Source organism: Sus scrofa, chromosome 9, assembly GCF_054392235.1.
Source record: "Sus scrofa isolate SSC_HxYL_T2T_F1_AM1 chromosome 9, Sscrofa_HxYL_maternal_Yorkshire_Landrace_v2.0, whole genome shotgun sequence".
In the NCBI taxonomy this organism is placed as follows: Eukaryota; Metazoa; Chordata; class Mammalia; order Artiodactyla; family Suidae; genus Sus; species Sus scrofa.
In genome coordinates, this window is record NC_139391.1 from 38,312,431 (window position 1) to 38,324,403 (window position 11,973).

General features: G+C 40.1%; 1 protein-coding gene across 6 annotated transcripts in view; it reads left to right on the top strand.

The window, feature by feature from the left end:
- Positions 1–11,973, top strand: part of ZC3H12C (zinc finger CCCH-type containing 12C) — an 88,350-nt gene that overhangs the window by 53,887 nt on the left and 22,490 nt on the right. For all 6 annotated transcript variants that reach the window (XM_021102346.2, XM_005667309.4, XM_084975962.1 and 3 more), the window contains exons 3-4: positions 5,885–6,024; positions 10,978–11,212. In XM_021102346.2, the coding sequence (XP_020958005.1) occupies positions 5,885–6,024; positions 10,978–11,212 (375 nt within the window). The remainder of the gene's footprint in view (positions 1–5,884; positions 6,025–10,977; positions 11,213–11,973) is intronic.

Sequence of the window (11,973 nt, forward strand, 5' to 3'; positions counted from 1 at the left end):
GCAAAGCAGGACTTTTTTTTATAAGCATGCCTATTCCAAACAGGACAGAGTAAAATAAGCCTTTTAAGAAAGAGACCTGTTGGCAGGCTCCTTGGATTTTTTCTACATTAAAGCCAGGGTTGAATCACATGCAACCTTCAAGTATTATCCATTTTGCTCAATAGTAACTCAGAATTGGCAGTGAGAGTTTGGCATTTTCCCCGGGAACCCAATCCCACTGAGCCAAAGTAGTCAAAGGGACACTTTTTAGCAAACACTCAGGGTCTCCTACCTTCTCTTGAATCAAAGGTGGCCACAAATCTAACAATTTCACTGGACTCACTTGAGATACACCATCCTTATTGCCAAATTGTTGAAATAAGAAGGAAATTGAGGCCCAAAGGAACATGCCAATTCACAAATAGAGAGTTAGCTATTTTTACTACTGAGAAAAAAACAAACAAACAAACAAAAAAAAAAACCTCAGTGCCTGCAGATATAGCCCATAAGTGGCTACAGAAGTATAATGAATTTCCTTCTTTATTTATTTGGAGTTAAAGCCACAGTTTATAAACATCATCCTCCTTTTTTTTTTTTTTTTTTTTTGGCTGTGCCCACAGCAAACAGAAATTCCCGGGCCAGGGATCAAACCCACACCACAGCTGTAATCAGAGCCACAGCATTGGATCCTTAACCCACTGGGCCACCAGGGACCTCTTCATCCTACTTTTTTAGTAAACACTCAACAGACAGTTAATTTGCACCCATAGCTACATTGAGCTACTCTGACATCCTTTTTTTTCTTTTGTTCCTGATTTTTTTCATCAGGCTTGCTCTGTTGTTATAATTCTTTATCAGAGCTTCCTATAGTTACCTCTTATATCATAACCAGCACATATGATTACTCACATCCTTCAACTCGCCTCAGCCAGGTTAGGTCAAATTCAGTCTCCCCAGCCTCTCCCGGTCTGTGGAAGTCCCACGTGCAGTTTGGAGCCTCCTGGTAGTTGTCTGCTCAGGCTTTCACTATTACCAGGGGTGATTCTGGGTCTTGGCACAGGCAGGGGTTTCCTAGTTAGCATTCATTTCTTTGGCCTAATGAGGAGAAGATTGGCTGGGAAAGTCTTGGAGGTGTGGGAACCTACCCCACAGAGGAGAAGACGTTAGCCGCCCCCAGGGTGATCTAAAGCCTGGGCCAACTGCTAACGCTTCAAATCTGTTTTCAGCTTACCGTGGGGTTTTACCATACCTGGATGTGACATTACTATGTTTGAGAGAAAACACGCCTTCTACTCCATGAAGTATTGCCAAATTGCTCTCCTGAATAGTCACACCGGTTTACACTCCCACCTGTGATGTATGAGTTCCTGCTTTCACACATCCTTGGCAACATCTGGTGTTTGCAGACTTTACTTTTTCCGATATGATGGGTGTGAAGTGATGCCTCACTTTGGCTTTAATTTGTACTTCTTCACCATTGAGCATTTGTTCATATGTTTCTTGGTCATTTGAGTTTCCTCTTTTGTGAATTCACTGTTCATATCTATTGCATTAAAAAGGTGATTACGGAGTTCCCGTCATGGCTCAGTGGAAACGAATCCTACTAAGAACCATGAGGCTGCGGGTTCGATCCCTGGCCTCGCTCAGTGGGTTAAGGATCTGGCGTTGCTGTGAGCTGCGGTGTAGGTCACAGGCACAGCTTGGATCCCACATTGCTGTGGCTCTGGTGTAGACCAGTAGCTATAGCTCTGATTCAGCCCCTGACCTGGGAACCTCCATATGCCTCAGGTGCGGCCCTAAAAAGCAGAACAACAACAACAAAAAAGACTGGTTACCCCTCTCGATGTATAGGAATACTTTATGAGTACTAGTCTTTTCATTAGTCCTGTATATTGCTAATATTTTCTCCCTGTCTGTGGCATTTTTATTTTGTTTATGGAGTCTTTTTCATAAAGAAGTTTTATATGTTCAAATGTATCATTCTTTTCCCTGATAGTATGTGGTTGTGTCTTCTTTAAGAAGTATTTCCCATTTGAGTTTCCTCTTTTGTGAATTCACTGTTCATAACTATTGCATTAAAAAAAGACTGGTTATGGAGTTCCCATTGTGGCTCAGTAGTAACTAACCTGACTAGGCTCCCTGAGGATACAGGTTCAACCCCTGACTTCGATCAGAGGGTCAGGGATCCAGTGTTGCCGTGAGCTGTGGTGTAGGTTGCAAGACATAGCTCTGGATCCCATGTTGCTGTGGCTGTGGCCTAGGCCAGCAGCTGTAGCTCTGATTCGACCCCCTAGCCTGGGAACTTCCGTATGCCATAGATGCAGGCCTAAAAAGCAAAAAAAAAAAATAATATATTTCTCTATCCTGGCATGAATGTCTTTTATATTTCTTCTAAAAGTTTTATAATATTTTCATTTATAAATCCTCGATCTATATATAGTTTATGTATGGTATGAGGTAAAAATACAATTTTATTTTGTCACGTAAATAATCAATTGCCCTAGTACCATTTGTTAAATGACCCTTCTTTTCTTCATAGATCTTGTATTATTTACACACACATTTATACACACATGTGTGTGTGAGAGAGTGAGAGATCTTAGGCTCACTTCTTTGTTACGTATTTTCTGTTTTTTAATCTCTGCTTGTACCAATATGAGGTTGATTGGGCTTCTATAGTTTTCTGTAAAAGTATTGAGAGCTAGCGGGGAAGTTCCTCCTCTTTTGTTCTTCAGAATTCCTTGACTCTCTTTGGCCTTTTGTTTCTCCGTATTAATGTTAGGATCTCCAGCTCCATAAAAGCCCTTTGAGGGCTTTTCTTGGGATTTCAATGCACTTACAGTTTAATTTGGGTCTTATTATCCATGAAAATGGTATATTGTTCCTTTCGTTTAGGTCTTCTCTTATGCCCTCAAATGCAGGTTTTCGATTTTCATTTTCTCTATAAAGCTCTTATAATATCTTTTCTTCTTTAGATTTGTTTAGTTTTTGTTACTATTATAAGACCAGTGCTCTAACCCCTGAGCTATAGAGCTCATAGTTTTTGTTACTATTACAAGTGAGATCATTGTTAAATTGGTTTCTGGTGTATAGTAACACTAATCATTAGTAACGTATTGTCAGAGAACATTGTATGATACAAATTCTTGATATATATTGAGGTATATTCTGTGGCCCAGTGCACAGCCAATTTTGTAACTTTTCCTTGGTTCTTGATCTCTTTAATTTTGTGCATGGTTTTGTATGTGTCTCATTAGATGAGGCTTGTAATTGATTGCTCAGTTGTCTATATATATATATATATATTTTTTTTTTTTGTCTTTTTGCCATTTCTTGGGCCGCTCCCGTGGCATATGGAGGTTCCCAGGCTAGGGGTCCAATTGGAGCTGTAGCTGCCAGCCTACGCCAGAGCCACAGCAATGCAGGATCTGAGCCGCGTCTGCAACCTACACCACAGCTCACGGCAATGCCGGATCATTAACCCACTGAGCAAGGGCAGGGACCAAACCCACAACCTCATGGTTCCTAGTTGGATTCATTAACCACTGCACCACGACGGGAACTCCCTATATGCTTATTAAATGTTTTCTGCATCATTTGTCAATTAGTATGATTGTGGATTTGTTCATTTCTTCTAATAATCCTCTGATCTTTTTGCATTACTCCTATGGAGACTGGGGTCACAATTGTTATAGCTTCCTTGTGAATCGTTCCCTTTTTACCATTATGTAATAACATTTTATCTCTAGTACGGTTTTTTGCCTTAAGATACATTTTTGTCTGATATTAGTAGAGCTTTGCCAGTTTTCTGTTGGTTTACCTTATGGCTAAGGTAGCAGTTAAGGATGTCTTTAGCTGAAAATAACAGAGAATTTGACTATAGTTTCTTAAACAAATGTTGGGGATGGGGGATAGTTTTTTCTCAACAAGATCAGAGATAGATGTGGGTCCATTGATGGTGGATATGTTTCCATTTGCCATTCCCAGGGTGTGCCCACACCCTTCAGCTTGTGTTCTCCCTGGGAGGTGTTGTGGGATGGGGGTCAGTCCTGTGGGCAGAGGGCAAGGAGTGGATAATGAGAACAAGCTTTCCTAGTAGAGTAATTATTAATATTAGCGTAATAATGTAGTATGTAACATTATGTAATACCTGTGTTAGCATCTATAGAATCTTTGTTCCATGTTTATAAGTGGTTTGCTGTTTTCACACATTTTACAAAGGTTCTTTAGTTAGAGGATGGAATATTCTATTTTCTACAGTGAAATGTGATGGTCACCTTTACCAAATGAAGTCACCTGGAAGGAAAAGCTTATGCATTCCACTCTCCAGAGCCAGAAACAGTTCAGCACTCAAATCTCAAATGCTATAGTGACTAGCAGAGCATAGTACATTTCAATCTCAAAGCATTAATGCAAAATAAAACTATAGTTAGGTCTTAGCAAGTTTAGTTTTGTATTGAGGAATAATTAGGCTATGTTTTCTCACAAGAGATGGTGCCATCATTTTCTAGTTTTCCAGAAGGCTGATTAAATTCCAGTATTTTCCATGAAACCTAACATTGCTCTGTATCATTTGTTTGGGGCATTTTCGAGGCTGTGGGGTAGCCCAGATCCCAAGGTAATATCCCTCAAGCTTCCCCCCTCCCCTACCCCTTTCTCTGCAACTTCAGTGCGTCAGATTCCACCTCTCATCTTGCCCCAGCCCACGAGGTCGGGTCTGTGGAACATAAACAGTTCCTGTTTTTTGCATCTGCAGCCTTCACCATCTACAGAGCAGATTGGTCTGTTTCTGTTTTGTCCTTCAGATATGATTTAGCCATATTTCTTCTTGGTGATGAGCCATGTTTAGATGGTCCTAGAGCCTCCCAAGGGACCACTAAAACAATGTATCAGTATACCTAATGTTTGATTTGTGCTAAAAGTTCACAGCATTTACTTACTTTATTCCATTCAGCCCTCCTTAGCCCCAAGAAATAAAAAATATCTGTCTCCTCTGTTAAATAAGAATGAATCCTTCCGAGCTCAAACTGTAAAAGAATGTCATTATTGCATTCAAAGCAGGAGACTCTTTCTTTAAAAACCTTAGAATAAGTGTTATTTTGAATTTACCGGGTTAAAGCGCACAAAAAGAGCCTGGCGCTAGATAAATATTTATGGAACGACTGCACTTTTAGTTGGGCATTTTCTTTTAGGCACTAAAACCACTAATCCAGTTTTGAATGCCCCTTTGTCATCTTTAATCCTTGCCCGACACAATGTTGTTAAACAGAAACCAGGTGTCTTTTCAATGAAGGACATGGAAAGGGTTTCCTGCCGGAGATTAAGCATTTGGGTTTTTCCTCTGAGCGCGCATGCGTGTGTGTGTGTGTGTGTGTGTGTGTGTGTGTGTGTGTGTGTGTGTGTGTGTGTTGTTTTACATTGGTCACCAGATAAATGTTGTGCATTACTTAATTGTTGGCTTGACATATACACATCAGATCTCTTGAGAAGGAAAAGTTTTTAGATACATAAGTATTCCATTTTACCATTTCTACAGATTTTTTTCTATGAGGTTCTCTTTTACCTTTGACTGAAACTACTCTTGCTGTGGCTGAGGCCCCTTTTCCCCTCTTATCAAAAAGAGCTTGTATCTTTCTAACTCGTGACCCTTTGCAACTTCACATTTGAAAACTCACTTTGCTTTATTCTTCGTGGAATTACCATCCCAGTTTTCTTTTTTTTTTTTCCTCAAAGATTTTCTACTGCTCAGTTGCTTTAATGCTTCAATGAGCCATAAAACGCCTTCTAAAATTGAGTTTCTTTTTACTGTTTTCCTTATGTTATCATTTCTATTCACCCATCTCAGTTAACTGAGTTGAATTTCAGTTTGGTTGTGTTGTAAAAGTGTTCTAAACATATCTTTCAGCCATGGAAACAAAGAAGTATTTTCCTGCCGAGGAATAAAATTGGCAGTGGACTGGTTTTTGGAAAGAGGCCACAAGGATGTCACAGTCTTTGTACCGGCTTGGAGAAAAGAGCAGTCCCGACCCGACGCTCTCATCACAGGTGAGCGCTTTTTCCTTCGCACGGACCACGCTGGTGTCTTGCTGAATAATCTGTTTGACGACTTCTGTTGACTCAGTCTGTGTGACTGTCACATTCTCATGGGAGGGACGGTAAAGTTATTTTCAAGTTTAAAAACTCTCTGGTTATGTTACCTAACAGTAATTCTTGCCACACAAGCCAGTTGTTTTTTGGGTTTGGGTTTGTTTGTTTGGTTGGTTTCACCTGGAAAGTTTTTACTTCAAATTTCATAAAATTCTGACCTTTAGAGACCTGCTGGGAGACAAGAGTCCCAGGTTTATGTCCCGGCTGTGCCAGGTACTGGCCGTCGCACTTGGGCAACCCATGACCCGCTTTCTCATCTGCAGTATGAAATTAGGTGACAGTCACATTCTAGTGGTTGCACATCAAAAAAGAGCCGTGAGACCCTGGGGGCATGCCGTCCAATGTCAAAATACTGATCCCAATAAAGTATCTGTATTTTGCTTTATCTTGTAATTTTCAAATGCCTGAGTTTCAGGCAGAGATGTCCCCTAGAAATGTGAATTTTTGTTGTTCGATGTTTTGTTCAAGTGATTCTCAACCAACATCCACCCCTTTCCACTGCTTCTCTGTCCAACATTAACAAAACTGAGGAGCCTGTGTGAAGAAAACTACACCTGTCAAATCAAAAACAAATGGAGAGACCACCCACCATGTACCCAAAAGGAAGACTATTTTAAGATTTTATTTTTATCTATAAGTATTAAATTATTATTAAATTAGCCTAAGGATCCATAAACAAGTTATGGTGGAGGTAGAGTCAGACCCTAGTCTATATAAACTGTAAAGTGAGAAAGGTGGGCATAATTCAATCAGAATACCAAGACATTGACTGGGTAACTCTTTGGAAAAAATATACATATTTAGATCCTTATCTTATACCATATAACAATAAATTGCAGATGGCTGAATAATTAAATGTTAGAAATTTCCATTAGAGATTATAAATAATCTTTGAAGGCTGGGGAAGACCTTTCTAAATTTAAATTTTTTAGAAGAAATTACAAGGAGAAAGATAGATTTAATTGTATCAAACTTCCATATTTTGGGAGATGTTCTTTAAAATAAGAACGTTTTTTTATTTGCCTAAGAAAAAGTACAACAAATAAAGAATACCCATCCTTAATATATAAAGAACTCCTATGCACTGATAAAATACTATACACATGATAACATGGTGAGAATAGACAGCTCACAGAAGAATGCAAGTGCAATTAAGAGGGAAAAAACCTTCAAGCTCGTGAGTAAAGAAACGCAGGTTTAAACAACTGTTCATTGTTACCCATCAAAGTTAGCAGAGATTAAAAAACTGATAAACCTCAGTGCCTGGAGGGAGTTAATTCCACACTGCTTTGGAAACAAACTATTGCGACATTTTGGAAAATAATTTGGTCTTAAAATGTTAATATTTGGATCTACTAGCTCCCCTTCTAGGAATAATTCCCCAGAAGGTAAATAGAAACAAATATTTTTGAGCACAAAGACACTGAGGGCAGTATTACTTATAGAAAAAGAAGTTGGAGTTCCTGTGGTGGCTCAGCGGTAACAAACCCGACTAGTATCCATGAGGATGCGGGTTTGATCCCTGGCCTTGCTCAGTGGGTTAAGGATCCGGCCTTGCTGTGAGCTGTGGTGTAGGTAGCAGATGGGGCCAGAATCTGGCGTATGCCGGTGGCTGTAACTCCGATTCGACGCCTAGCCAGGAACTTCCATATGCCGCAGGTGCAGCGCTAAAAGAACAAAAGTGGAAACAAACTATACTTTCATTAGAAGAATGGCTCAATAAATTAATATATACCTATATAATAGAATATGTAGTACTAGAACATTTAGGCAGAATTTTAATCATCTCAGGAAGTGTGCTTTTACATAAACGGCAGGTTTTATTATCGTGTGTTTGCACTCACGTGCACGCACATACATACACATATCAACAACAGAAGAAAAAAACACAGAACATTATTTGAAGGAAATATGCCAAAATATGAACAGTAATTGCCTCTGGCTCTGGCTTTATGAAGTCTTATTTTCTCCCTACTTTTTGGGTGTATGTGTGTGGCTACACCTAGAAGTTCTCAGGTTAGGGAGGAAACCCACACCACAGCATACAATGCCAGGTCCTTAATCCACTGAACCACCAGGAAACTCCTCTCCCTACTTCTTAGTACTTTTTCTTACTTTCCCAATTTTTACAGGGAACTTAATATATTAATGATTAGGGAGGAGAAAAACTGAAAAAGGAAAAAAAATTGAAACATGTAAATGATGGGAAAGCTTTTTGAATATGAAAGGAATATGAGATCAAGAAGGGAAATGGTAACACTCAGTGCAAGGTGTGGCCGAGTGTAGTTTTTACAATACCGGCACGCCGGGGCCTGGAACACATCGGTATGCAGGCTACTTTTTAAAATATACACAGCTATTTTCAGAAGTTCTTCCTCCCCCAGTTAATCATTCTCTTGACTAAAAGCCTCGATCAAATAATACCTGGTAAATTGAATAGTCCAGTGTTTTTTCACAATACCAAAAAAGAAACCTGATAAGAAATATTTTCAAGTTCTCAGGTATAGATTCAGATTCGTGCTTTAGCCAGCTCTCTATTGATTGAACAAATATTTAACAAGCAAGCACAAGGCTATGATCAGGTACCATGCTGGGAACTAGAGGTTCAGTTAACTTATCAGCTTGACTGAACCCAGATTTATTTAAGTTAGAACTATTTATCATAATTAACCATCACTAATTATTTCCCAATTAATGTCCTTTTAACCTCCTTAGCTGTTAAAGAATGCAAATTAAGCAAGAGGGTGACAGCTGGTAGGCCACCCCGTCACCCTTGGTCACTTCCAGGACCCAGGCATGTCCCCTGCAACTAAACACTCCCACAAATAAAGGGCTACGGAGGATCTTGGGCAGTGAATAAACGAAGGCCTCCTAATACACATCTTTAAGTAGCATGTGCATTCCTTTCACAGACATTTATTGAGTATCTACTACTGTGCTAAGGTGCTTCCTGTGCTGCGTGGGAGAGGGACACATAAATGTGGAGCCTGCCTTCAAAGTGTTTGTCAGGGGACACGCACAGTAACCATCTCATGACTAGGCTTTTGATTTTATATTGGTTTTCTTTGATTTTCAAAAGAAATCAACAATTACATGCATCTAGTAAACAAAATCAAGTTGAAGGACAGTGTTTATTGAGAGCTTGCCAGGCACCGTGCACACATGATCACTCACGACCCCTCACAGCTGCCAAATTGCATTTGAAGACATGGAGAAAGAGCCTCAATAAGACTTTGATTGGCAGGCAGAGAAATGGCAGAACCTGGGATTCCTCTATGAGTTGCTGATTGGAGCACTCATGTTTCTTCCACTCCTTTTTTTATATACACTTTGTATTGAAGTATAGTTGATTTACAACCAGGTGTACAGCAAAGCAATTCAGTTACACATACACATATGTGTCTATTCTTTTTCAGATTTCTTTTCCCATATAGGTGATTACAGAATATCGAGTCTAGTTTCCTGTTCTGTACAGCAGGTCTTTATTGTTTATCTGTTTTATACGCAGTTCCCAAACTCCTGGTTTATCTCTACCCCCCTTCCCCCTTTGTTAACCATAAGTGTGTTTTCCATACTCTGCTCCTTTTCTCAACCAAAGTTCCTGTCTTAATGAATCTATTTGTCGGGAACATCGTGAAATCTGTCTGCCAAAGCTGACCCATAACACTTTCCACTCCCCCTTCCTCGTGCCCTGCTCATACTCCTGTTGTGACAGTTACAGCCTCTGCTCACCTGGTTTACCTGCTGGTCCAGTCCAGTATCTGAGGAGAGAGCATTCTTGGGGGACACTGATACTTAGCACTGTACCTACCGTAGAGGAGGCATGTAGTAATTATCTGCTGAAAAGAGACATTTTTTAAAAATTAGTAACACCAGTTAATAAGCATTGAGAAGAAGTGAGCCTTTAAAAAAAAAAAAAAAAAAAACATGACATCTGTCAGCTTACACCCAGCATTCTGTGCCAGAATTTGCAGTGTTGAAAAGTCAGGGAGTAGAGGAGGAAGAAGAAGGCATGGTGAGAAGAGCATTTTATCATTATTCAAAATAAGAACTCTGGCACCTTTAAAAAACAAAAAAAAAAAACAAAAAAAAACAAAACCCACCAAGCAAGTCAATAGACTTGATGCTGAAAGAGTGTGCCATCCAAGGAGAAAACGGGCATTCTGTGTTTAATCACTGGCTGTGTTCCTCACTTCTAATTTCTTACTTAGTTCAGCCCCACAGGACTGGCCTTTATCAGCACCTGTTCCACAGGAAAGGACACAGCCTAGAGTGGCTGTGCCCAGAACAACAGCTGACATCACTGCCGCCTTTCTCTTTGAAACGTCTGCATTTTGAGACTCTTCCCTTTGCTGCCTCGACGTCTTCTACTGTTCACACTCTCCCACCCATCACATCCACTAGTTAGGGAGCTGCAAAATAAACAAACACATTTGGAGGAAAGACTCTTGCTCACACCTGATCCCAGCACAGCTGCTTCGTTAGAACGGGGTTATGCTGGGAACGTGAGAGAAGCTGGTTCACGTGTAGTGCTGGCAGCTCTAGCTGTCAGGCAAAAACTTTATGTAATGAAAGTCGGAATTTGCTCAATCGTGTTTAAGTTTTATGCTCTTCAAATTTTTAAAGCTTTTTAAAATTTCAAACTTTTTAAGCCTTTTCTATTGAAAATCTTGAAGGCAAACTATTACTGGGAGTTACAAATGTGCTCCATTTGCAAACTGTAAATCATGATCCCTAATTAAATGGTTACGTGTATCCAGTTCATACTCAAAACACTCACTTCCTGAGAAAGTTGCTAGATGTGCTTTGTGTATGTTTATTACTGAAATCCTACCCTGATCATCCTTGCAGATCAAGAAATTCTCCGTAAATTAGAGAAGGAGAAAATCCTGGTGTTTACGCCGTCGAGGCGAGTGCAGGGGCGGCGAGTGGTGTGCTATGACGACAGGTTCATCGTGAAGCTGGCCTTTGAGTCGGACGGCATAATCGTATCCAATGACAACTACAGGGATTTGGCCAATGAGAAACCAGAATGGAAGAAGTTCATAGATGAACGATTACTAATGTATTCGTTTGTCAATGACAAGTAAGTAAAACCACTCACTTAGTAATGCGGCTTCCCTGACCCTGTAACTGTCCCTGGCAGTTGCTACAGAAGCCTTCTCTCTTTGCCACTGACCTGACCGGCTTTCCTCCCACCGATCGTCAGGGGGAGGCAGAAAACTGCAGCGTCCTCCGCAGGAGGCCCTGTGTTGAGTCACTAGCAGAGCCTGCACTGTTGAAATAACCTGGAGTCACTGACAGCAGGAGACTGGCCACGTTCTGGTTCTGAGGAGGCAGACACCATACTGACCGCCACTTAGAGCATGAGTGCATACTTATATAGATGACTTTTTAAATATGTAATTTGTAAAAAGTATTCTAGCAATGTGAGACTAGTCATGATGAAGTTGATAAGTGGACAAGTGACATGAACAAGAATGTCTCCTGAGAAATAAGTATCCAAGAATCTGTGCACCTGCACAGTTCAAACCTGTGTTGTCCAGGGGTCAGTTGGATTTACAGATATGTGGGAAAAGCTCACCTGTGGATAATCAAAAATGTAGACGAAATCTACAGAGTATATTTTTTTCACCCATTTAATTCACAAAATTAAAAAACATGTTTTTTTCTTATGCTGTATAGTGAAACTGATAAAGTTTGGCATGGTTTAGCAGAGGTCTTAAAAATACCCTCTATTTAGCAACTCATTCAGAACTGCATGACCAAAAGTTTTTAAAAGTGAAATTTGCAGATTTCAGGCTATAAAGAATAATTACGGGAGTTCCCATGGTGGCTCAGCAGGTT